Source organism: Thalassophryne amazonica, chromosome 20 (assembly GCF_902500255.1).
Source record: "Thalassophryne amazonica chromosome 20, fThaAma1.1, whole genome shotgun sequence".
In the NCBI taxonomy this organism is placed as follows: Eukaryota; Metazoa; Chordata; class Actinopteri; order Batrachoidiformes; family Batrachoididae; genus Thalassophryne; species Thalassophryne amazonica.
Window position 1 is genome coordinate 11,046,346 of NC_047122.1, and position 27,440 is coordinate 11,073,785.

General features: G+C 41.9%; 1 protein-coding gene across 3 annotated transcripts in view; it reads left to right on the forward strand.

Annotated features, from left to right (window-relative positions):
- Positions 1-27,440, forward strand: part of phf14 (PHD finger protein 14) — a 340,053-nt gene that overhangs the window by 146,236 nt on the left and 166,377 nt on the right. For all 3 annotated transcript variants that reach the window (XM_034160315.1, XM_034160316.1, XM_034160317.1), the window contains exon 15: positions 12,119-12,181. In XM_034160315.1, the coding sequence (XP_034016206.1) occupies positions 12,119-12,181 (63 nt within the window). The remainder of the gene's footprint in view (positions 1-12,118; positions 12,182-27,440) is intronic.

Here is a 27,440-nt window from a genome sequence, read left to right on the forward strand (position 1 = left end):
TTTTAAATTCTATTCTAGAATTAACAGGAAGCCAATGAAGAGAGGCCAATATGGGTGAAATATGCTCTCTCCTTCTAGTCCCTGTCAGTACTCTAGCTGCAGCATTTTTAATTAACTGAAGGCTTTCTAAAACCTGACTGAAACTCTTCAAATAGACCATTCCTCTGCAGATGATCAGTTAGCTGTTTTACAACTACCCTTTCAAGAATTTTTGAGAGAAAAGGAAGGTTGGAGATTGGCCTATAATTAGCTAAGATAGCTGGGTCAAGTGATGGCTTTTTAAGTAATGGTTTAATTACTACCACCTTAAAAGCCTGTGGTACATAGCCAACTAATAAAGATAGATTGATCATATTTAAGATCGAAGCATTAAATAATGGTAGGGCTTCCTTGAGCAGCCTGGTAGGAATGGGGTCCAATAGACATGTTGTTGGTTTGGATGAAGTAACTAATGAAAATAACTCAGACAGAACAATCTGAGAGAAAGAGTCTAACCAAATACCGGCATCACTGAAAGCAGCCAAAGATAACGATACGTCTTTGGGATGGTTATGAGTAATTTTTTCTCTAATAGTTAAAATTTTATTAGCAAAGAAAGTCATGAAGTCATTACTAGTTAAAGTTAAAGGAATACTCGGCTCAATAGAGCTCTGACTCTTTGTCAGCCTGGCTACAGTGCTGAAAAGAAACATGGGGTTGTTCTTATTTTCTTCAATTAGTGATGAGTAGTAAGATGTCCTAGGTTTACGGAGGGCTTTTTTATAGAGCAACAGACTCTTTTTCCAGGCTAAGTGAAGATCTTCTAAATTAGTGAGACGCCATTTCCTCTCCAACTTACGGGTTATCTGCTTTAAGATGCGAGTTTGTGAGTTATACCACGGAGTCAGGCACTTCTGATTTAAAGCTCTCTTTTTCAGAGGAGCTACAGCATCCAAAGTTGTCTTCAATGAGGATGTAAAACTATTGACGAGATACTCTATCTCACTTACAGAGTTTAGGTAGCTACTCTGCACTGTGTTGGTATATGGCATTAGGGAACATAAAGAAGGAAACATATCCTTAAACCTAGTTACAGTGCTTTCTGAAAGACTTCTAGTGTAATGAAACTTATTCCCCACTGCTGGGTAGTCCATCAGAGTAAATGTAAATGTTATTAAGAAATGATCAGACAGAAGGGAGTTTTCAGGGAATACTGTTAAGTCTTCAATTTCCATACCATAAGTCAGAACAAGATCTAAGATATGATTAAAGTGGTGGGTGGACTCATTTACATTTTGAGCAAAGCCAATTGAGTCTAATAATAGATTAAATGCAGTGTTGAGGCTGTCATTCTCAGCATCTGTGTGGATGTTAAAATCGCCCACTATAATTATCTTATCTGAGCTAAGCACTAAGTCAGACAAAAGTTCTGAAAATTCACAGAGAAACTCACAGTAACGACCAGGTGGATGATAGATAACAACAAATAAAACTGTTTTTTGGGACTTCCAATTTGGATGGACAAGACTAAGAGTCAAGCTTTCAAATGAATTAAAGCTCTGTCTGGGTTTTTGATTAATTAATAAGCTGGAATGGAAGATTGCTGCTAATCCTCCGCCTCGGCCAGTGCTACGAGCGTTAGTGTGACTCTGGGGTGTTGACTCATTTAAACTAACATATTCATCCTGCTGTAACCAGGTTTCTGTAAGGCAGAATAAATCAATATGTTGATCAATTATTATATCATTTACTAACAGGGACTTAGAAGAGAGAGACCTAATGTTTAATAGACCACATTTAACTGTTTTAGTCTGTGGTGCAGTTGAAGGTGCTATATTATTTTTTCTTTTTGAACTTTTATGCTTAAATAGATTTTTGCTGGTTATTGGTGGTCTGGGAGCAGGCACCGTCTCTACGGGGATGGGGTAATGAGGGGATGGTAGGGGGAGAGAAGCTGCAGAGAGGTGTGTAAGACTACAACTCTGCTTCCTGGTCCCAACCCTGGATAGTCACAGTTTGTAGGATTTAAGAAAATTGGCCAGATTTCTAGAAATGAGAGCTGCTCCATCCAAAGTGGGATGGATGCTGTCTCTCCTAACAAGACCAGGTTTTCCCCAGAAGCTTTGCCAATTATCTATGAAGCCCACCTCATTTTTTGGACACCACTCAGACAGCCAGCAATTCAAGGAGAACATGCGGCTAAACATGTCACTCCCGGTCCGATTGGGGAGGGGCCCAGAGAAAACTACAGAGTCCGACATTGTTTTTGCAAAGTTACACATCGATTCAATGTTAATTTTAGTGACCTCCGATTGGCGTAACCGGGTGTCATTACTGCCGCCGTGAATTACAATCTTACCAAATTTACACTTAGCCTTAGCCAGCAGTTTCAAATTTCCTTCAATGTCGCCTGCTCTGGCCCCCGGAAGACAATTGACTATGGTTGCTGGTGTCGCTAACTTCACATTTCTCAAAACAGAGTCGCCAATAACCAGAGTTTGTTCCTCGGTGGGTGTGTCGTCGAGTGGGGAAAAACGGTTAGAAATGTGAACGGGTTGGCGGTGTACACGGGGCTTCTGTTTAGAACTACGCTTCCTCCTCACAGTCACCCAGTCGGCCTGCTTTCCCGGCTGCTCGGGATCTGCCAGAGGGAAACTAACGGCGGCTAAGCTACCTTGGTCCGCACCGACTACAGGGGCCTGGCTAGCTGTAGAATTTTCCACGGTGCGGAGCCGAGTCTCCAATTCGCCCAGCCTGGCCTCCAAAGCAACGAATAAGCTACACTCATTACAAGTACCATTACTACTAAAGGAGGCCGAGGAATAACTAAACATTTCACACCCAGAGCAGAAAAGTGCAGGAGAGACAGGAGAAGCCGCCATGCTAAACCGGCTAAGAGCTAGTAGCTGCGCTAAGCTAGCGGATTCCTAAAAACACGCAAAGTGAATAACGTGTAAATAATTTAGAGGTGATTCAGCAGAGTGCTTTAGTTAAGGCACAGATAACACTGTGAAGCAAATCGTTATCTAGGTAACTAGATCAATCTAACTGCGCAGATTAAACAGCTAACAGATACAGCAAAACACTGCTGTGCTCCGGAACAGGAAGTGATACAATACCGCAGTGAGAGCCAACCACCAGTAGTTAACGTTAGCGCGTTAACGTTTCCCAGGCCTAATATATATATATATATATATATATATATATATATATGTATGTCTGTGTGTGTGTGTGTATAGACATGCAAACTTCTGGTATCGCCCGAATATGAAAGGCGCTGACTATGTTGGTCTCGTAGTCAGACCTGTTCCTTTTCTTCACCTCCATGAAGAACTTGCTAACAGATGGTCTGGTCATTAGCTGGTAAGCTTTCAATCTGTGTGTGTGTGTGTGTGTGTTTTTTTTCCAATGCTGTTTAGATATTTATGGAGTGTGTTCATGTCCAACTTGGTATTTCTAATTGTGTTGTTAGCTTTCTGGTATGTAATGATGTTTTCAATCTGTTCTTGACTGTTCGGAGATGTGTTTTCATCTTTTTAGAATGAATTTTGCGTGTCCACGTCAAGCTCATTTGCTGTTAAATCCTCCATTTTTTGTTTTTTGTTTGCTTTTTGTTTTATTTTGCGCGTGAAAATTGTAAACAAAGTCGCAAATCTGATACGCAATCTGGGTCGTTTGTCATGGTAATGGTCTGATATGGAAAAATATCAGACCGGAAATCAGGTAATCAAAGCACTTGTACCGTTGTAGTCATATAATAAATATTCATCGTGAGAGGAGAAAATCTCACAGCAGCATTCAAAAACTCAGTGGAAACAATCTGAAATGTGTGCATAAATCTGGAATGGAAAAGCATCTAGTATCGAATTTTTGCTTGACTGATGACCAATACTAAACAAGACAGCAGCACAAGTGTAAATGTGAGAAATCTAATAACTACTAGGAATTATTCCTCCTGAAAACAAATTATGAGGCAAGGGTCAGCCAACAGTGGTTCGCTGTCTAGTGTAGGCTCATTTGTCATGAAATAAAAATTTGTGTATGCTTTTCTGTCTACTAAGGCATTTATGCAGAGGAACAAGTACAACATTCTGGAATGGCCGTCTCCGTCCCCAGACCTGAATATTATTGAAAATCTGGGGTGTGATTTTTAAGGGGCTGTCCATGCTCGGAAACCAACAAACCTGACTGAACTGGAGATGTTTTGTAAAGAAGAATGGTCCAAAATACCTTAAACCAGAATCCAGACTCATTGGAAGCTATAGGAACCATTTAAAGGCTGTTATTTCTGCAAAAGGAGGATCTACTAAATTGATGTATTTTTTTCTTTTGGGGTGCCCAAATTTATGCACCTGCCTAATTTTGTTTCAAGTATTATTGCACACTTTCTGTAAATCCTATAAACTTCATTTCACTTCTCAAATATCATTGTTTGCTATATGATATATTTAACTGAAATTGTTGATCCAAACAATCAAAGAATTATAAAGGAAAATGATCAGGGTGCCCAAACTTTTACATACAACTGTATATTTAGATACTTTGTTTGTAATTATATGTTGTGTATTAGCATATATTGCTACACTGAGGCCATTTTGGATGCCATCTTGGATTTCGGACCCCTGGAATGTGAAGAAAAAATGGCACCTTAATTTTTTTGTAATGCTTATGATATCTTCTTTTAGAATCAAGTGAGTTTTTGCTTTTGCAAAAAAAACAAACAAAAAAACAAAATTAAAATGATACTAGTCAGCTAGTAACAACAATCACAACAGCCTGTGCCCGTAGAGTGTTTATTGTTCATAATACACGTGATTGGAGAGTTGTATTCGAGAGTAACCATTAAGAGTCCTCCTGTTATGGCAGCATTAGAGTTGAGCACAGACCGAGAACTGAAACTGACTCAATTGCACTGAAGCAGGAAATGATAAATAACAGTTTATTGTGATTGTGCTGATGATGTGATGGGGTGGAGACCAAGTGGTGAAGACGCTGGAGGAGGGGTTGCAGGTGCGGGAAGCCAGGTGGGCCAGTGGAGCTGGTTATGGCTGTGGACTGCACAAAAAGACAAACACACAAAAATTAGAATAATCAAACAGGGCAAAAAAAAAACGAGCAAGGTGGTTAGGTATAACTACACTTGAGGTCAGTTTTACCACTTCCAGTGACTGAAAGATCTGATGGCCTCCTCCTGTTAAGCTCAGGCTTAAGTAGGATGCTGCTGATTGGTGCACCTGTGCTGCAACCATAAGTGTAGATGATGATCAGAAAACGTAGGAAGGAAGGGGAAACAACAAAAACGAGCCAGACCAATTCCCCAGACTACAACATTACCCTCCCCTTGAGAGCCCCCAGGTAACCCACCTAGCCTGTTTGGATGGGCCCAATGGAAGTCCTGGACAAGAGCAGGGTCCAGGATGAGGTAGCGGGACATCCAGGAGCACTCCTCAGGCTCATAACCCCCAGTCCACCAGATACTGGAAACCCTGACCCCCAATGGCACACATCCAGCAGGCGCCACACATTACGGGCTGGTTGGCCATTCATGAGCCGGGTGGGAGGAGGGGGATCGGGCAGAGAGCACGACTGACTGGTCCAGGACCGACTGCAAGCAGGTGACATGGAATATCGGATGGATGCACCACAAATGGTCCCACAAACCATGGTGCCAGCTTGCGAGATGCCACCTGCAGCAGAATGTCATTCGAGGACAACCACACCTCCTACCCAGGACGATAGAGTGGGGCTGGCGTCCGATAGCGGTCTGCATGGAAATGAGCCTGGTCCCTTGAGCTGAGCAAGGTGGAATGAGCAGCATTCCAGACCTTGTGGCAATGCTGGAAGTGCTCCTGGACCGACGACACTACCAACTCCTCCTCTTGGTCCGGGAATAATTGGGGTTGGTAGCCTAGAGAGCATTCAAAAGGGGTTAGGCCAGCAGACGTTCTCACTTGGAAGTTGTGGGCATACTCGATTGAAGGAAAATGCTTGCTGCAAGGTCCCTGGCAGTGGCACAACAGGGTGCAGACTCCAGCTCCTGGGTAACCCGTTCCGCCTGGCCATTGTACTGTGGATGGAAACCAGAGGAGAGGGTGACAAAACGCCATCCATACCCGAGTTGTGAACTAGGGACCATGATCAGAGACAGTGTCCACAGGGATGCCATGCAGACAGAGGACGTGGTGGACTAGGAAGTCAGCAGTCTTTCAGGCGGAGGGGAACAAAAAGAGAGGGGGACATAATGTTTAGCCGTAGAGAATCGGTTGATCAATCAATTCAATCAATTTTTTTTTTATATAGCGCCAAATCACAACAAACAGTTGCCCCAAGGCGCCTTATATTGTAAGGCAAGGCCATACAATAATTATGTAAAACCCCAACGGTCAAAACGACCCCCTGTGAGCAAGCACTTGGCTACAGTGGGAAGGAAAAACTCCCTTTTAACAGGAAGAAACCTCCAGCAGAACCAGGCTCAGGGAGGGGCAGTCTTCTGCTGGGACTGGTTGGGGCTGAGGGAGAGAACCAGGAAAAAGACATGCTGTGGAGGGGAGCAGAGATCGATCACTAATGATTAAATGCAGAGTGGTGCATACAGAGCAAAAGAGAAAGAAACAGTGCATCGTGGGAACCCCCCAGCAGTCTACGTCTGTAGCAGCATAACTAAGGGATGGTTCAGGGTCACCTGATCCAGCCCTAACTATAAGCTTTAGCAAAAAGGAAAGTTTTAAGCCTAATCTTAAAAGTAGAGAGGGTGTCTGTCTCCCTGATCTGAATTGGGAGCTGGTTCCACAGGAGAGGAGCCTGAAAGCTGAAGGCTCTGCCTCCCATTCTACTCTTACAAACCCTAGGAACTACAAGTAAGCCTGCAGTCTGAGAGCGAAGCGCTCTATTGGGGTGATATGGTACTACGAGGTCCCTAAGATAAGATGGGACCTGATTATTCAAAACCTTATAAGTAAGAAGAATTTTAAATTCTATTCTAGAGTTAACAGGAAGCCAATGAAGAGAGGCCAATATGGGTGAGATATGCTCTCTCCTTCTAGTCCCCGTTAGTACTCTAGCTGCAGCATTTTGAATTAACTGAAGGCTTTTCAGGGAACTTTTAGGACAACCTGATAATAATGAATTACAATAGTCCAGCCTAGAGGAAATAAATGCATGAATTAGTTTTTCAGCATCACTCTGAGACAAGACCTTTCTAATTTTAGAGATATTGCGTAAATGCAAAAAAGCAGTCCTACATATTTGATTAATATGCGCTTTGAATGACATATCCTGATCAAAAATGACTCCAAGATTTCTCACAGTATTACTAGAGGTCAGGGTAATGCCTTCCAGAGTAAGGATCTGATTAGACACCATGTTTCTAAGATTTGTGGGGCCAAGTACAATAACTTCAGTTTTATCTGAGTTTAAAAGCAGGAAATTAGAGGTCATCCATGTCCTTATGTCTGTAAGACAATCCTGCAGTTTAGCTAATTGGTGTGTGTCCTCTGGCTTTATGGATAGATAAAGCTGGATATCATCTGCGTAACAATGAAAATTTAAACAATACCGTCTAATAATACTGCCTAAGGGAAGCATGTATAAAGTGAATAAAATTGGTCCTAGCACAGAACCTTGTGGAACTCCATAATTAACTTTAGTCTGTGAAGAAGATTCCCCATTTACATGAACAAATTGTAATCTATTAGACAAATATGATTCAAACCACTGCAGCGCAGTGCCTTTAATACCTATGGCATGTTCTTATCTCTGTAATACAATTTTATGGTCAACAGTATCAAAAGCAGCACTGAGATCTAACAGAACAAGCACAGAGATGAGTCCACTGTCCGAGGCCATAAGAAGATCATTTGTAACCTTCACTAATGCTGTTTCTGTACTATGATGAATTCTAAAACCTGACTGAAACTCTTCAAATAGACCATTCCTCTGCAGATGATCAGTTAGCTGTTTTACAACTACCCTTTCAAGAATTTTTGAGAGGAAAGGAAGGTTGGAGATTGGCCTATAATTAGCTAAGATAGCTGGGTCAAGTCATGGCTTTTTAAGTAATGGTTTAATTACTGCCACCTTAAAAGCCTGTGGTACATAGCCAACTAACAAAGATAGATTGATCATATTTAAGATCAAAGCATTAAATAATGGTAGGGCTTCCTTGAGCAGCCTGGTAGGAATGGGGTCTAATAAACATGTTGATGGTTTGGATGAAGTAACTAATGAAAATAACTCAGACAGAACAATCGGAGAGAAAGAGTCTAACCAAATACCGGCATCACTGAAAGCAGCCAAAGATAACGATACATCTTTGGGATGGTTATGAGTAATTTTTTCTCTAATAGTTAAAATTTTGTTAGCAAAGAAAGTCATGAAGTCATTACTAGTTAAAGTTAATGGAATACTCAGCTCAATAGAGCTCTGACTCTTTGTCAGCCTGGCTACAGTGCTGAAAAGAAACCTGGGGTTGTTCTTATTTTCTTCAATTAGTGATGAGTAGAAAGATGTCCTAGCTTTACGGAGGGCTTTTTTATAGAGCAACAGACTCTTTTTCCAGGCTAAGTGAAGATCTTCTAAATTAGTGAGACGCCATTTCCTCTCCAACTTACGGGTTATCTGCTTTAAGCTACGAGTTTGTGAGTTATACCACGGAGTCAGGCACTTCTGATTTAAAGCTCTCTTTTTCAGAGGAGCTACAGCATCCAAAGTTGTCTTCAATGAGGATGTAAAACTATTGACGAGATACTCTATCTCACTTACAGAGTTTAGGTAGCTACTCTGCACTGTGTTGTTATATGGCATTAGAGAACATAAAGAAGGAATCATATCCTTAAACCTAGTTACAGCGCTTTCTGAAAGACTTCTAGTGTAATGAAACTTATTCCCCACTGCTGGGTAGTCCATCAGAGTAAATGTAAATGTTATTAAGAAATGATCAGACAGAAGGGAGTTTTCAGGGAATACTGTTAAGTCTTCTATTTCCATACCATAAGTCAGAACAAAATCTAAGATATGATTAAAGTGGTGGGTGGACTCATTTACATTTTGAGCAAAGCCAATTGAGTCTAATAATAGATTAAATGCAGTGTTGAGGCTGTCATTCTCAGCATCTGTGTGGATGTTAAAATCGCCCACTATAATTATCTTATCTGAGCTAAGCACTAAGTCAGACAAAAGGTCTGAAAATTCACAGAGAAACTCACAGTAACGACCAGGTGGACGATAGATAATATCAAATAAAACTGGTTTTGGGGACTTCCAATTTGGATGGACAAGACTAAGAGTCAAGCTTTCAAATGAATTAAAGCTCTGTCTGGGTTTTTGATTAATTAATAAGCTGGAATGGAAGATTGCTGCTAATCCTCCGCCCCGGCCCGTGCTACGAGCATTCTGACAGTTAGTGTGACTCGGGGGTGTTGACTCATTTAAACTAACATATTCATCCTGCTGTAACCAGGTTTCTGTAAGGCAGAATAAATCAATATGTTGATCAATTATTATATCATTTACCAACAGGGACTTAGAAGAGAGAGACCTAATGTTTAATAGACCACATTTAACTGTTTTAGTCTGTGGTGCAGTTGAAGGTGCTATATTATTTTTTCTTTTTGAATTTTTATGCTTAAATAGATTTTTGCTGGTTGTTGGTGGTCTGGGAGCAGGCACCGTCTCTACAGGGATGGGGTAATGAGGGGATTGGAAGGGGGGAGAGAAGCTGCAGAGAGGTGTGTAAGACTACAACTCTGCTTCCTGGTCCCAACCCTGGATAGTCACGGTTTGGAGTATTTAAGAAAATTGGCCAGATTTCTAGAAATGAGAGCTGCTCCATCCAAAGTGGGATGGATGCCGTCTCTCCTAACAAGACCAGGTTTTCCCCAGAAGCTTTGCCAATTATCTATGAAGCCCACCTCATTTTTTGGACACCACTCAGGCAGCCAGCAATTCAGGGAGAACATGCAGCTAAACATGTCACTCCCGGTCCGATTGGGGAGGGGCCCAGAGAAATGATGATGATGATGGTGAGGATCACTGTGTCCATTTTAGGGTGGAAGACCGGTAAAAAAAAAATCCAAACATGTGTGACCAGGGATGATGCAAGATTAGAAGTGGGCGAAGGAAACGATTGGTGGTTGGTGAGATGATTTACTCCTTGCACAAATTGGAACAGGACAAAACAAGAGCTCTGCAGTCTGCAGACATAGAGGGCCACCAAAATATGTCTTCTGACAGTGAATGTCCAGTGTGTGATTCATACCAGGATGACATGAGCTTAGATGAGTGGCAGAACTACAATACCTGGGAGACGATGGTTGGTGGAACGAAGAAATGACCTGGAGTTCTCCTACCTGTTGACAGATTTGCCAAAGAAGAATGGCCAGGAATTCCTCAAGAGACATGTCTGAGACTTGTTGAAAACTAAAATTACTACACGCTGTTATTCAGCAAAAGGATACACAGTTGGCAGTTAGCATCATGAGGGCTAATAATTTTGACATTGGTTGTTTTTGGTTTTTTGTTTGTAAGCATTATTATGTAAGCATTCAAACTACATACAACTAGGATGTTTAGAAATGTTCAACTATGTTGAAAATTCCTTGCTCTTAAAAAAGCCCTGGAAAAATTTTGAAGATTAAATTTCGGGGGGGCGGGGGGGGGGGGGGGGGGGGCTAATAATTTTGTCCTCATCTGTATATGGGAGTCACCTTACAGTGGCCCAGTTCCTCAGAACTGAGGCACATCCATGCTGGGTTATGCTCAGGTATGTGCTGCCAAAGGTATGTCATGCTCATAACTTAATCAAACGATGGAAATGTGTTGTTTTATGGCATGTACACACAATAGCATTTAGAATGCTACATTTCTTTTCCGTTCTTGGTCACTGTGGCTCCGTGGGGGAGGACACCTACACATGTGCACGTTGGAAGTCGGGTACTTTAAAGGCACACAGCTCGGTTGTTTCTTTCGTCTGCTCATGTTTGAGTTTTTAACAGAAGCATTCTTCTTTACCTCACACAATTTTTTTGTGGCAGTCCAATGGACTTTATGAAGGATGAGTGTGTCATTACATTTGTTTTCTTTTTGTTGCTTCTGTTTTACTTTTGTGTAAGTGTGTATCTGTGATGAGTGTGCAGCCATTTATGTTGTTGCTGGACAAAGATCTCACCCTGAAATAGTGTGATATAATTTTCACTCCCTGCTGTCTGTCCACAGGGGACATCCCTGGTGGATGTGGTGAGGTATGGCAGCAGCATTTGTTCCCTGACCTGATTTTCTTTCTTTATTTTAAGTCTTACTTAAAGGCGGCGACTCGAGTAGCACTTGCTACCACAGCAAAGCATTTCGTCTGAACATATTCTGGTAATCAGTGGGAAAGTTGGAGGATTAGTTTAACGTGTGTAGTTGCTACCTCTTCCTCTGCTCTGTTGTTAATTTGTCTCATTGTGTGCAGTGATGTCTTTTATGAAAAGAAGGCTTTTGCCTGTTTGAACTGTGTGCCTGTGTGTTTTTCACCTGACCTGAACCAGCCACCAAATTCTTCTCCGCACTCCGATTTTACTCTAATAATAATGACTTTAACAGACATAACTTTAATGGAGAAATTAGTCACATCAGGCATTTTCATCTGCTGCCATCGCCAGCCGTCATGGTACAGGACAGGAGGTGCCAATTGGCAGCGTTCTTACAGTTAGCATTCTTAATAATAAGCTCTCCATCTGTCGAGTGATTGTGAGCCAAAGGCGGCAGATGGAATTGTTTTCAGAATCTGTTTAAATATGTTGACAGTTTTAATTCCCCTTTTATATCCACCCAGCAGGCTTCCTACTTCCTGCTACCAAGGAAGAGATGCTGATCCCCCCCGAACCCCCTTCATTTTCTGGACACAGTCCTGTGGAAAGAGGTCCTGTTTCTAGAATCCTGGATGGGTCAGCGGAATGGTTTCTCTATTGCAGATAGAATGTAACCAGAGCCCATTTCTGCTTTAGTTTCCAGAGTCACATTAGAAAGATCCCAGTAGAGCTAAGCCTCATAATCTGTGTCCATACAGAGGCAGAAATACTCGGATTCCTCGATGTTAAACTGTCTCCTCAGAAGTAGTCAAAGAATGGAGCTGGTTGTAAAACATTGCTTTGTTTCACAGAGAACCAGGGGACAGAAGAGGAAGAGGATTCCCATCTGTGAAGACAGAGAGGATAAAATTGAGGTTTGTCACTTTGCCCACACACACACACACACACACACACACTGCGGGCATGCATGGATCAAAACTGAATCACTGTCAAAATTTTTCACACAGTCATACACTGCGGACATGCATGGATCAAAACTGAATCACTGTCAAAATTTTTCACAGTCATAAAAAGACGACTCTCTGTGGACCATATTTTCCAAAGTCCACAAACTTGTTACTCTGTCATCCTTCAGCAGCTGCAGACATTGTTTGTGCAGCACATGTTCCAAACGCTGACTCACTCTTCTCTCAACTGTTAAAAATACACTACAAATGGAATTAAGGCATATTTCAGCTGAAAGCTGACCCAGAGGCATCCTGCACTGTTCTCACTGCTGAAACAGACAGGGATGCTTCTGAGTGGAATCATGGATCAAGAAAGACATAATGGGGAGGAAAAAGTGGCAGGGTGGAGGTCAAAGGACAGGGAGACCATGAACAGTGGTCTTTCCTCAGAAAAGGGACACTGGACCACTCGCATAAATCTATAGTTACTATCACCCAACAATGACTCAAACAGAAGTAAGTTACAAATACAAGATAGTTTCTCCAAGCCTAAATCTGGGTTATCTCACAGATCTGTTGATAAAATTCTATCACAATATCTGAGATATCGGGTTGGTCGGGGGGAGCTGGCACCCACAGCCGTCCTACTTCCACCACCTGTGTTGACCTGGGCTCATGTACTCTGGGTTAGATGATTATCACTCCAGTTAAGCTTTAGTTAAGCTAAAGGATTATTACCTAAATGTGAGGTCTGTATCTTGTTGGTCTTCATTTTGCATGTCCACTTGGAGCTTGTTTGCTGTTCATTCCTCCAATTCAAACTAGTCAGTGTAATAAAATTCGCTCACAGAATGGTCCTCTTCATCGCTCACAATTTCTCTGTTCGCTTTTTGTTTTGTTTAATTTTACGCCATGAAATTGTTAAAGTTGCAAATCTGATACGCGATCCAGACCGATTGTCATGGTAATGGTTTGATGTGGGAAAATAATCAGACTGGAAATCAGCCAGTCAGAGCGTGCATACTGTCGTAACCGTATAATAATTATGCTTATCACATATTGCAACAGAAATCTGCCCTAGCAGGGAGAATTCTCCCCCTCGAGTCTCACACTGAAGTTATGAGACATCAAGAAGTTAGTGAAGACGACACTCATGACTTAATAGAGACACATAAGAACATTCCATAATTTACATATCTACATGATTTACCTGTTTTATTCATCTACATGATTCATGTGTATGATTATTCTTTAACTATTTTGATGATTATATAAATCAGACCTACTGTGTTATGCTATTTATTATTAGCACAAGTGTTGAATGAACGTTGTTGGTGTAGTGAGTAAATTAGTTATTAAATGAAGTATAATTATATGGTTCTTCTTTATTTTTGTTGTAATATGTGAAAAATATCTTATCACATGTCTATGTATCATGCCCCTCGTATCTGTATGAGTGCGAGTCCGAAGACTTGAGCTGATACATCGGGGCATGATACAGGGCATGATACATAAACAGACATGTGATAAGGTATTCGTACTTCACTGCAGTGCACACAGGTTGCGCTTGGTGTAACAGCATGCTGCATCAATACATTTCACCTTCGTGTCAGTACAACAAACGTCAGAATGAGTTTTGGTCGAATGTTGCACTGCTGATGTAAAAAAGTATCACACTCCACACCTGCTGTCAGTTTCTGCACGCATGTTTCCTCTTTAACTGCAGCCTGAATATAGAGTCAATTGGAGGCCGGCACGGTGTCTTAGTGGTTAGCACTGAGCACACTTACAGGACCATAATAATAGCTGTTAGAAATCAGATAACTGCAGTAATCCAATCTGACTCATTTTCATGCACTTCAGTAATCAGATTATTGGAAAAATCAGGTTTACATGGTTTCAGTTCATTAGTTGGATTTCTTTGGAAGTGGAGAAAGAAGAAAGGAGAGCTCCTAAAGAAAAAACATTTATTGTATGGAGGGGGGAAAAAAAAAAAAGCAACCAGTCCACCCCCCCCCCCCCCTTTTCTGTATAGAGTTTGCATGTTCTCCCTGTGTTTGTGTGGGTTCTGTCCAGGTTCTCAGGCTTCCTCCTACATCCAAAGACATACAGGTTAGGTTGACTGATGACTCTAAATTAACTGTAGGTATGAATGTGTTTGTCTGTCTGTATGTGGCCTGAAATAGATTGGCGTCCTGTCCAGGGTGTACCCCGCCTCACATCATGTGACTGCTGAGATAGGCTCCAACCCGCCATGACCCTTGATTCGAATGAATTGCTGTGGAGATGGAGTGCACGGTGGGATTCAGTGCACTCTAGCTCCGCAACACATACAGTGCATCCGGAAGGTATTCACAGCGCTTCACTTTTTCCACATTTTATTATGTTACAGCCTTATTCCAAAATGCAGTTAATTCATTTTTCCCTCAAAATTCTACTCGCAACAACCCATAGTGACAACATGAATTTTTTTAATTATTGCAAATTTATTAAAAATAAAAAACTAAGTATTCACACCCTTTGCTCAATACTTGGCAGCAGTTATAGCCTCAGGTCTTCTTGAATATGATGCCACAAGCTTGGTGCACCTATCATTGGGCAGTTTTGTCCATTCCTCTTTGCAGCACCTCTCAAGCTCCATCAGGTTGGATGGGGAGCGTCAGTGCACAACCATTTTCAGATCTCTCCAGAGATGTTCAATCGGATTCAGGTCTGGGCTCTGGCTGGGCCACTCAAAGACATTCACAGTTGTCCTGAAGCCACTCCTTTGATATCTTGGCTGTGTGTTTAGGGTCATTGTCCTGCTGAAAGATGAACTGTTGCCCCAGTCTGAGGTCAAGAGCGCTCTGGAGCAGGTTTTCATCCAGGATGTGTCTGTACATTGCTGCATTCACCTTGTCCCCAATCCTGACTAGTCTCCCAGTTCCTGCCACTGAAAAACATCCCACAGCATGATGTTGCCACCACCATGCTTCACGCTAGGGATGGTGCCTGGTTTCCTCCAAACATGATGCCTGGCATTCAGGCAATGAGTTCAATCTTTGTCTCATCAGACCAGAGAATTTGGTCTGAGAGTCCTTCCTTCCATGGTCTGATAGTCCTTCAGGTGCCTTTTGGCAAACTCCAGGTGGGCTGCCATGTGCCTTTTGCTAAGGAGTGGCTTCTGTCTGGCCTGAGTGGTAGATTGCTGCAGAGATGGTTGTCCTTCTGGAAGGTTCTCCTCTCCACAGAGGAAAGTTGGAGCTCTGACAGAGTGACCATTGAGTTATTGATCATCTCCCTGACTAAGGCCCTTCTCCATGATCATTCGGTTTAGATTGTCAGCCAGCTCTAGGAAGAGTCCTGGCAGATCCAAACTTCTTCCATTTACAGATGATGGAGGCCACTGTGCTCATTGGGATGTTCCAAGCAGCAGCAATGTTTCTGTACCCTTTCCCAGATTGGTGCCTTGGAACAGTTCTGTCTCAGAGTTCTACAGACAGTTCCTTTGACTTCATGCTTGGTTTGTGCTCTGACATGCACTGTCAACTGTGAGACCTTGTATGTAGACAGGTGTGTGCCTTTCCAAATCATGTCCAATCAATTGAATTTACCCCAGGTGGACTCCAATTAAACTGTAGAAACATCTCAAGGATGATCAGTGGAAACGGGATGCACCTGAGCTCAGTTTTGAGCTTCATGGCAACATGTGGAAAATTGAAGCACTGTGAATACTTTCCAAGTCCATTGCATGTAAATATGTCATATTGGTTATTGTAAAACTAATAATAATAAATATAAAAGGTATAAAGAAATCACGTATGAAATATGTTTTTGTGACTCTGCCAGAACTTTAGAGGTTAGGTGTTTTTTTTCCATCTGTAATTCATAAACATATACCATTTTATGTTCACTTGCAGAACATTTTATGTCACCACAAATCTGAATATGTAAAATCCAATTTCTGTTTAAGGTTACAGACATACCAGTAAATCATATAAAATATGATGAAAGAAACTGTTGTTGCCAGCTAATAATAATTATGTTCAATTAATCCACAGAATTAATGGAAATTGGAAGTTGATAGTCTAATTATTGATCTGATCTCAAGTGAGAATCCTAATCTGATATTCACATGAGATTATTCACTGTATTAAACAGCATGCAATTTATTATAGAGTATAATATGCCCCCCCCCCGCCACACACACACACACACACACACACACACACACACACACACACACACACACACACACACACACACACACACACACACACAGATTTTCTGCAGCCGCCACTGTTTCTGAAATGCGCAGGAAAAACTACTTTATGAAATCCTCATTTTCATGATTTTTATCAGAATCGTATTGTCAGCCAGGCACAATGTTACAGCATCACCCTTGATTTGTTTTGAGTTTATTTATTTAGGTTATTTTGGCCGTGCTGCCTCTGGCTGTGGATGTTGCTGATACGCGTACGCTCAATGATTCTTCTGGCTTATTTTCTGTTGAGCAGGTTAAAGTGAGTTATGTGATGCTCCTCATCCTAGTCCCTAAGTCTCAAACAGATTCCAGAAAGGGCCAAGACGGTGCAGGTTTTCTTCACTTTGAGCAGATGGAGTCAGTGAAATCATCTGGTGGAGTGGGTGGTTGCAAAGAAAACCTGTACCCTCTTGGCCCTTTCTAGAATCAGTTTGAGATTTCTGTCCTAGTCTCTTTAGTTGCTGCTCATTTGATGCAAACTCACTCCAGTGGTACCCAAGGGTCCTTAGGTGACACCTAGTACCAAAAAAATCTAGTTGGTGCCTTTAGTCCCTGGTTAGCATCAAAGTCTCACAATCATAAAGCAAGACAGGCAGCACCAGGACTCTAAGGAGGACATTGTTCACCAGCAAAGGTATCTGCAGTGCCACACACCGCTGTCCGGTGACCTCATGACTCCACAAACTTCCCTGGTACTTCTCCATCTCAAAGGCCGAGGACCCAGAGACTTGTATGTCACTGCTGAAATAAGTGAATGTCTCTACAAGTTCAACTCTTTAACCACATACAGATACACTTTTGATCACTGAGTCCAGGAAGTCATTAACAGCCTGACTTTCGGTCATCATCCTGGACAATTTCAAACCTAGACACTTCCTCACTCACCTTCTCAAGCGCTGCAATCACATTATCCATGGATTCCGCAAAGATCACAGCATCGTCCATGATGTCAAGGTCAGTAAGCCTTTCCTTGCCAACAAAAGTATCCAAGTCACTGCTTTCCACAACTCTTCCCAACACCCAGTCCATGCAAATACTGAACAGTGTAGGAACCAGAACACCCTTTGAAGAATGCCAGTTTTCACTGGGAAGAACTCAGAGTTTCTGCCTCTACTCCACACAGCACTCACAGTATCTGTCTGGCTGTGATGTCCAGCAACTTCTTGGGGATCCCACGAGTTCTCAGGATGTTCCAGAGAGCAGTCTTATCAACTGAATCAAACGCTTTACAGTAATCAACTTAAGCTTCAAATAAGCACTGCCGATACTTAAACTTGAGTTAAACACTTCAGTCAATTCAATCAATTTTTTTATATAGCGCCAAATCACAACAAACAGTTGCCCCAAGCCGCCTTATATTGTAAGGCAAGGCCATACAATAATTATGTAAAACCCCAACGGTCAAAACGACCCCCTGTGAGCAAGCACTTGGCTACAGTGGGAAGGAAAAACTCCCTTTTAACAGGAAGAAACCTCCAGCAGAACCAGGCTCAGGGAGGGGCAGTCTTCTGCTGGGACTGGTTGGGGCTGAGGGAGAGAACCAGGAAAAAGACATGCTGTGGAGGGGAGCAGAGATCGATCACTAGCATCGATCTCTGCTAGTGAGATAGATAGAACCATCTATCTCACAGATAGATGGTTATCTATCTGTGAGAAATCTTGGAGTCATTTTTGATCAGGATATGTCATTCAAAGCGCATATTAATCAAATATGTAGGACTGCTTTTTTGCATTTACGCAATATCTCTAAAATTAGAAAGGTCTTGTCTCAGAGTGATGCTGAAAAACTAATTCATGCATTTATTTCCACTAGGCTGGATTATTGTAATTCATTATTATCAGGTTGTCCTAAAAGTTCCCTGAAAAGCCTTCAGTTAATTCAAAATGCTGCAGCTAGAGTACTAACGGGGACTAGAAGGAGAGAGCATATCTCACCCATATTGGCCTCTCTTCATTGGCTTCCTGTTAACTCTAGAATAGAATTTAAAATTCTTCTTCTTACTTATAAGATTTTGAATAATCAGGTCCCATCTTATCTTAGGGACCTCGTAGTACCATATCACCCCAATAGAGCGCTTCGCTCTCAGACTGCAGGCTTACTTGTAGTTCCTAGGGTTTGTAAGAGTAGAATGGGAGGCAGAGCCTTCAGCTTTCAGGCTCCTCTCCTGTGGAACCAGCTCCCAATTCAGATCAGGGAGACAGACACCCTCTCTACTTTTAAGATTAGGCTTAAAACTTTCCTTTTTGCTAAAGCTTATAGTTAGGCTGCATCATGGGAACCCCCCAGCAGTCTAAGTCTATAGCAGCATAACTAAGGGATGGTTCAGGGTCACCTGACCTTTCTAATTTTAGAGATATTGCGCAAATGTAAAAAAGCAGTCCTACATATTTGCTTAATATGCGCATTGAAGGACATATCCTGATCAAAAATGACTCCAAGATTTCTCACAGTATTACTAGAGGTCAGTATTATTAGAGGTCAGGGTAATGCCACCCAGAGTAAGGATCTGGTTAGACACCATGTTTCTAAGATTTGTGGGGCCAAGTACAATAACTTCAGTTTTATCTGAATTTAAAAGCAGGAAATTAGAGGTCATCCATGTCTTTATGTCTGTAAGACATTCCTGCAGTTTAACTAATTGGTGTGTGTCCTCTGGCTTCATGGATAGATAAAGCTGGATATCATCTGCTTAACAATGAAAATTTAAGCAATGCTTTCTAATAATACTGCCTAAGGGAAGCATGTATAAAGTGAATAAAATTGGTCCTAGCACAGAACCTTGTGGAACTCCATAATTAACCTTAGTCTGTGAAGAAGAATCCCCATTTACATGAACAGATTGTAAACTATTAGATAAATATGATTCAAACCACCGCAGCGCAGTGCCTTTAATACCCATGGCATGCTCTAATCTCTGTAATAAAATTTTATGGTCAACAGTATCAAAAGCAGCACTGAGGTCTAACAGGACAAGCACAGAGATGAGTCCACTGTCTGAGGCCATAAGAAGATCATTTGTAACCTTCACTAATGCTGTTTCTGTACTATGATGAATTCTGAAACCTGACTGAAACTCTTCAAATAGACCATTCCTCTGCAGATGATCAGTTAGCTGTTTTACAACTACTCTTTCAAGAATATTTGAGAGAAAAGGAAGGTTGGAGATTGGCCTATAATTAGCTAAGATAGCTGGGTCAAGTGATGGCTTTTTAAGTAATGGTTTAATTACTGCCACCTTAAAAGCCTGTGGTACATAGCCAACTAATAAAGATAGATTGATCATATTTAAGATCGAAGCATTAATTAATGGTAGGGCTTCCTTGAGCAGCCTGGTAGGAATAGGGTCTAATAGACATGTTGACGGTTTGGAGGAAGTGACTAATGAAAATAACTCAGACAGAACAATCGGAGAGAAAGATTCTAACCAAATACCAGCATTACTGAAAGCAGCCAAAGATAACGATATGTCTTTGGGATGGTTATGAGTAATTTTTTCTCTAATAGTTAAAATTTTATTAGCAAAGAAAGTCATGAAGTCATTACTAGATAAAGTTAAAGGAATACTCGGCTCAATAGAGCTCTGACTCTTTGTCAGCATGGCTACAGTGCTGAAAAGAAACCGGGGTTCTTATTTTCTTCAATTAGTGATGAGTAGTAAGATGTCCTAGCTTTACGGAGGGCTTTTTTATAGAGCAACACACTCTTTTTCCAGGCTAAGTGAAGATCTTCTAAATTAGTAAGACGCCATTTCCTCTCCAACTTACGGGTTATCTGCTTTAAGCTGCGAGTTTGTGAGTTATACCACGGAGTCAGGCACTTCTGATTTAAGGCTCTCTTTTTCAGAGGAGCTACAGCATCCAAAGTTGTGCTCAATGAGGATGTAAAACTATTGACGAGATAATCTATCTCACTCACAGAGTTTAGGTAGCTACTCTGCACTGTGTTGGTATATGGCATTGGAGAACATAACAAAGAAGGAATCATATCCTTAAACCTAGTTACAGCGCTTTCCGAAAGACTTCTACTGTAATGAAACTTATTCCCCACTGCTGGGTAGTCCATTAAAGTAAATGTAAATATTAAGAAATGATCAGACAGAAGGGGGTTTTCAGGGAATACTGTTAAGTCTTCAATTTCCATACCATAAGTCAAAACAAGATCTAAAGTATGATTAAAGTGGTGGGTGGACTCATTTACATTTTGAGCGAAGCCAATTGAGTCTAATAATAGATTAAGTGCAGTGTTGAGGCTGTCATTCTCAGCATCTATGTGGATGTTAAAATCGCCCAGTATAATTATCTGAGCTAAGCACTAAGTCAGACAAAAGGTCTGAAAATTCACAGAGAAACTCACAGTAATGAGCAGGTGGACGATAGATAACAACAAATAAAACTGGTTTTTGGGACTTCCAATTTGGATGGACAAGACTAAGAGTCAAGCTTTCAAATGAATTAAAGCTCTGTCTGGGTTTTTGATTAATTAATAAGCTGGAGTGGAAGATTGCTGTTAATCCTCCCCTTCGGCCCGTGCGAGCATTCTGACAGTTAGTGTAACTCGGGGGTGTTGACTCATTTAAACTAACATATTCATCCTGCTGTAACCAGGTTTCTGTAAGGCAGAATAAATCAATATGTTGATCAATTATTATATCATTTATTAACAGGGACTTAGAAGAGAGAGACCTAATGTTTAATAGACCACATTTAACTGTTTTAGTCTGTGGTGCAGTAGGTGAAGGTGCTATATTATTTTTTCTTTTTGAATTTTTATGCTTAAATAGATTTTTAGTGGGGAGAGAAGCAGGGGGAGAGAAGCTGCAGAGAGGTGTGTAAGACTACAACTCTGCTTCCTGGTCCCAACCCTGGATAGTCACGGTTTGGAGGATTTAAGAAAATTGGCCAGATTTCTAGAAATGAGAGCTGCTCCATCCAAAGTGGGATGGATGCTGTCTCTCCTAGCAAGACCAGGTTTTCCCCAGAAGCTTTGCCAATTATCTGTGAAGCCCACCTAATTTTTTGGACACCACTCAGACAGCCAGCAATTCAAGGAGAACATGCGGCTAAACATGTCACTCCCGGTCCGATTGGGGAGGGGCCCAGAGAAAACTACAGAGTCTGACATTGTTTTTGCAAAGTTACCCATCGATTCAATGTTAATTTTAGTTACTTCTGATTTGCGTAACCGGGTGTCATTACTGCCGACGTGAATTACAGTCTTACCGAATTTACGCATAGCCTTAGCCAGCAATTTCAAATTTCCTTCAATGTCGCCTGCTCTGGCCCCCGGAAGACAATTGACTATGGTTGCTGGTGTCGCTAACTTCACATTTCTCAAAACAGAGTCGCCAATAACCAGAGTTTGTTCCTCGGCGGGTGTGTCGCCGAGTGGGGAAAAACGGTTAGAGATGTGAAAGGGTTGGTGGTGTACAAGGGGCTTGTATTTAGGACTACGCTTCCTCCTCACAGTCACCAAGCCGGCCTGCTTTCCCGGCTGCTCGGGATCTGCTGGGGGACAGCTAACGGCGGCTAAGCTACCTTGGTCCGCACCGACTACAGGGGCCTGGCTAGCTGTAGGATTTTCCAAGGTGCGGAGCCGAGTCTCCAATACGCCCAGCCTGGCCTCCAAAGCTACGAATAAGCTACACTTATTACAAGTACCATTACTGCTAAAGGAGGCCGAGGAATAACTAAACATTTCACACCCAGAGCAGAGAAGTGTGGGAGAGACAGGAGAAGCCGCCATGCTAAACCGGCTAAGAGCTAGTAGCTGCGCTAAGCTAGTGGATTCCTAAAAACACACAAAGTGAATAATGTATAAATAATTTAGAAGTGATTCAGCAGAGGGAGTGGTTTAGTTAAGGCACGTAAAGATTACATTGTGAAACAAATCGTTATCTACATCAGTCTAACTACGCAGATTAAACAACTAACAGATACAGCAAAACACCGCTCTGCTCCGGAACAGGAAGTGATACAATACCGCAGTGAGAGCCAACCACCAGTAGAGGCCAGTAAAGCGCTGCAATGCAAAGCCCAATGGCTTATAGTGGTTACAATCCATATGATCACCCTTTCCTTTCCAGATTGGGACGACAAGTCCTTTCTTCCAATTTGAAGTCACAATATCTGTCTCCCCGATTGAAACAATAATTGTTTACATTGGCAGGAGAACGGCATCTCCATCCACCTGGAGGAGCTCAGCTCCAGTGCCTCAAATCCCTGGAACTTTCCCTGACCTCAGCTGTTTCACAGCCTTTGCAACCTCACCAAGATATGGTGGTTCACAGTTGACTTGAGATTCAGCTGCAGCAACACTGGCCTCCAGAAATCTTGAATATCCCAGCAGGAGGATCAGCCTTATACAACTGCTCAAAGTAGCCAGCCCAACATAACAGTAGAGTCAGGACTAAACCATCCTCTGTCATGACTGCAGTAGGATGATGTGTAGGTCTGAAAGAACAAAGTGCTTTTTTTCCTCCTCTGCAAGCAGGTCGAGGGTCGCTAGACCACAGATGGTGTATCACCTGATCACATACTCCTCTAACAAATGCCTCCTTGTCCATTCTGAGGACCATTACAACTCTCTTTCTTAGCTCCCTCTACAACCTAAAAATCCCATCAAACTGTGCACTACGACTTGTCCTGATAATATTTAGAGTGTCCTCAGATATGAAACACCTCCTCCTGTGGACATTGGGGGTGCCAATACAATCCTCAGCAATGTTCAGGGTCGAGTTGCAGAAGAACTCCCACAACCTATTCAGATCACCAGTTGTGTCCATGTCTACAAGTCCTCCAGCCAAGTTGCATGCGAATTCCTGAGAAACGGTCTGATCTTGACGTCTGGCCAAATTTAACCTTGTGCACTTGTAGTGAATTGTACTCTCTCTGCTTCTGCATTGTTGTGTTTTGACTCCTCCCACTCGCTCCCCTGAGGACATGAACTCACAAGCTCCAGCATGGGAGGCGGATGCTCTGACCAGTTGTCTAAATCCCAGGCTGTGGCCTGAATGGCTAGAGAATCCTTTAACTGTCATGGGAGTGAGGCTATTGACTACCATATGCACAGCAACTCCTGCTGGCCTCCGTCACACACTAAGCAGGCAGTACCCACGTGAGGCGTCAACAAAATCCTCAGGGAATCCTGAGAGTGACCCGACCTTAACTCTTGAAAATTTGTGGACTACACTTAAAAGCTGCATCTATGCCAGGAAACCAGCCAAATTAAATTCACTCTGCCAATTTTGCCAAAAAAAATGGTCGCATATCCAGTCAGAATTACTTCAAGAAGCTTGTTGATGGCAAAATGATGACGTTCATCTTTATATATTGAACAATAAGTTGATAGTTATTTTCACGACAGACCTAGACAACAGCAGGATTGACAGTCTTGTTGATTGTGAAAGGGGTCTGGTAATAGGATGATCGTTTCCAGGAATTGGTTTTGAACTGAATGTACAGTACGTAGAGATGAAAGCCACACCTGCTGACCACAAGCCAGGCAGGAGACTCCATACTCCTTGGCAACAAATGCAGAAAAAGCAGAAAACAAGTACTGAGGATAAAATCACAGCAGTTAGCCACTGTGGCTGCTTGGTGGCAGTTTCAGGTGGCCACATGGGACGTTGATTAGATACACATTCCTTTAAAAGAAAAAAAAATGCAAATATGCGCTCTTTGTGCATCCAAAGTTTGAAAACTTGTAAACTCAAATTTTAATCCTGATTAAAATAAAGCAGCACTAGAAGTTAGACACACGTCTATTCTGTTTGTGCTGGTGGACACTGTACTGTCATCAGTCTGTGACTTCTATGTCTGAACTCTGTTGGTCTTTAATGCAGCCTGTGTGGTAGGTAGACATTTATATTTGTTCATGTTGAGTTGTGGTCCAGAGCAGATTAAAGTGGCCACAAGCTCCATTTCTGTGTGGGCCCTTAAAACTCTATTATAGTCACAGAATATAGCTCAATAGTGTTTGAGTAAATTGTAAGAAACATTTAAAGATATATTTTATTTCCAATTATGGCAAAATATAATTTTTATTTAACCACAGCGGATCCTCCACAGATTGAGATTTGGCACAAGTTTTACACTGGATGTCTTTCCTGACGCAACTCCAGCTGTACCTGGAGAAACTGACACAGCCCCTGGTCTTCCTAAGAGGTCAGTACTAACCAGAGCACACTCTGCGTGGCTTCTTAGGTCTAACAGGACCAGGCATACACACAGAAAACTGGCTGCAATTACACACTGTTACACACTGACATGCCCTCCGAAAGATTGTGCATTATTTTTAATTGTAAGTTTAGTAAACTGAAACTTATTGTCTCGTGGTGCATTAGTTCTCATCATGTATGTGTGTTACGTATTGCTTGTGATATTTGTTATTATTTAGAGTTATGTTATTAGATATGTATGTATCTATACATACGTGTGTGTGTTTTAGAGCCCAACTGATACGGAGTTTTGGGGGGTGAGATATTGATAAGTAAGTCCCTTTGGCTTTTCCCTTGGTTTTTCACTTGGGGTCGCCACAGCAGAGGTGGATCTGCATGTTGAATTAACACCAGATGGTCTTCTTTATACAATTCCACATTACGTGGAAAATTGGCAGTGGTGGGGTTTGAACCGGAAACCTTCTGCACTGGAAGTTGTATGCAAAGGTTTGGGCACCCCTGATAATTTCCATGATTTTCCTTTATAAATCACTGGTTGTCTGGATCAGAAATTTCAGTTAAATACTGTATATCATATAGCAGACAAACACAGTGATATTTGAGAAGTGAAATTAAGTTTATAGGATTTACAGAAAGTGTGCAATCATTCTTTAAACAAAATTAGGCAGGTGTATAAATTTGGGCATCCCAGTAGAAAAAATACATCAGTATTTAGTAGATCCTCCTTTTGCAGAAATAACAGCCTCTAAACACTTCCTATAGCCTCCAATGAGAGTCCGGATTCTGGTTGAAGGTATTTTGGACCATTCTTCTTCACAAGCATCATTTGTTGGTTTTTGAGCATGAACAGCCCACTTAAAATCACACCACAGATTTTCAATAATATTCAGGTCTTGGGGACTGAGATGGCCATTCAAGAGCGTTGCACTTTTTCCCTGTCTTGTTGAAAGATCCAGCTCGGCGCAACTTCAACTTTGTCACTGATTCATGAACATTGTTCTCAAGAATCTGCTGATATTGACTGGAATCCATGTGACCCTCAACTTTAACAAGATTCCCAGGACCTGCACTGGCCACACAGCCACATAGCATGATGGAACCACCTCCAAATTTTAATGTAGGTAGCAAGTGTTTTTGTTGGAATGCTGTTCTTTTTCATCCATCCATACCACTCCTTGTATGTGCAAATAACTCAATTTTAGTTTCATCAGTCCACAGCACCTTATTCTAAAATTAAGCTGGCTTGTCCAAATGTGCTTTGGCATACCTCAAGCAAATCTGTTTGTGGTGTGTACGCAGAAAAGGCTTCCTCTGCATTACAGCATCATACAGCATCTTCTTGTGCAAAGTGCGCTGTATAGTTGAACAATGCACAGAGACACTATCTGCAGCAAGATCATGTTGTAGGTCTTTGGAGCAGGTCTGTGGGTTGACTGACTGTTCTCACCACCCTTTGCTTCAGTTTATCTGAGATTTTTTTTGGCCTGCCACTTCAGGCCTTAACTAGTACTGTGCCTGTGGTCTTCCATTTCCTCACACTGGAAACTGACAGCTAAAATCTCTGAGATAGCTTTTTCTATGCTTCCCCTAAACCATGATGTTGAACAGTCTTTGTTTTGAGGTCATTTGAGAGTTGTTTAGAGGCTCCCGTGTTGCCACTCATTAGAAGAGATGCAAAGTCACGTCTGAGCTTTAGTTATTGATCCATTCAGCTATCGTCAGCGTTCGTGCAAGACGTCGAACTTGAGAGGTTGGACGAAGTTGGACGATAGTATGCAACTATGCAAACGATGAGGAACCGTTAAGACAGAAAGCAAACGGAATACAGACGAATTGAAGTTGTTGGAATTCATTCACATTTTTCAACAGTTTGCAAATTCTGACGAAGGAACGAAGCTGGACAGTGATTAAATTATGTCTCCAAAAGTCAACATAAGTCCAGATTTCTTGTTTCGTTTTGGCTTCGGTGTCCTTCGTTAGTGCTGTAGGGAAGGTGATGGTCTAGTGGTTAAGCGTTGGGCTTGAGACCAGAGGATCCTCGGTTCAAATCCCAGCCTGACCGGAAAATCACTAAGGGCCCTTGGGCAAAGTCCTTAATCCCCTAGTTGCTCCTGGTGTGTAGTGAGCACCTTGTATGGCAGCACCCTCACATTGGGGTGAATGTGAGGCATTAATGTGTAAAGCGTCTGATGCAGAGAGTAAGTGCGGAGATGATGTTTGATAGAATCAGGAGAAAAGTGCTCATTAAAAAAAAAAAAAAAAAAATTTTTAACTCATGTTCATTACTTGTATAACACATTCCTGCACAACATACTGTGTGTGTGTGTGTGTGTGAGAGAGAGAGATGGACAAAGTCCACTATGTGTGATGCATAGCTAACTAATTTTTGTAGATGTCTTGTCCTGCTACAGATACAACTTGTCAGATTTTCACAACACAGCCCCTTCCAGAAGCACAGCTTCTTCTCTGTAGTAGTTCATACTTCCTGCCATTACACGGTGGTGTGGAGAAGGAGTGGGGGCCAGAAGAGGCTTTGCACAGCGGTGATGCTTCACCTCTGGCAGAAGCTAGAGTAGCAGACGAGTGTACGCGGAGTAAATTATGAGCCCACAAGCTGCCAAACTCTCAGAAATTTCTGCACATTTCCAAGCAGTGTGCACGTCAGCGTTGCGCTGTGCTGATGTGATTCACTCACCAGAAGCTCAAATCTGTCAGTCACTGTTTGGATCTTTAGTGCATTCTGAAAATGTGCTTTACTTTACTGATGGGTGCAACATGAGTACAGTAATATACGAGTATCTACGCA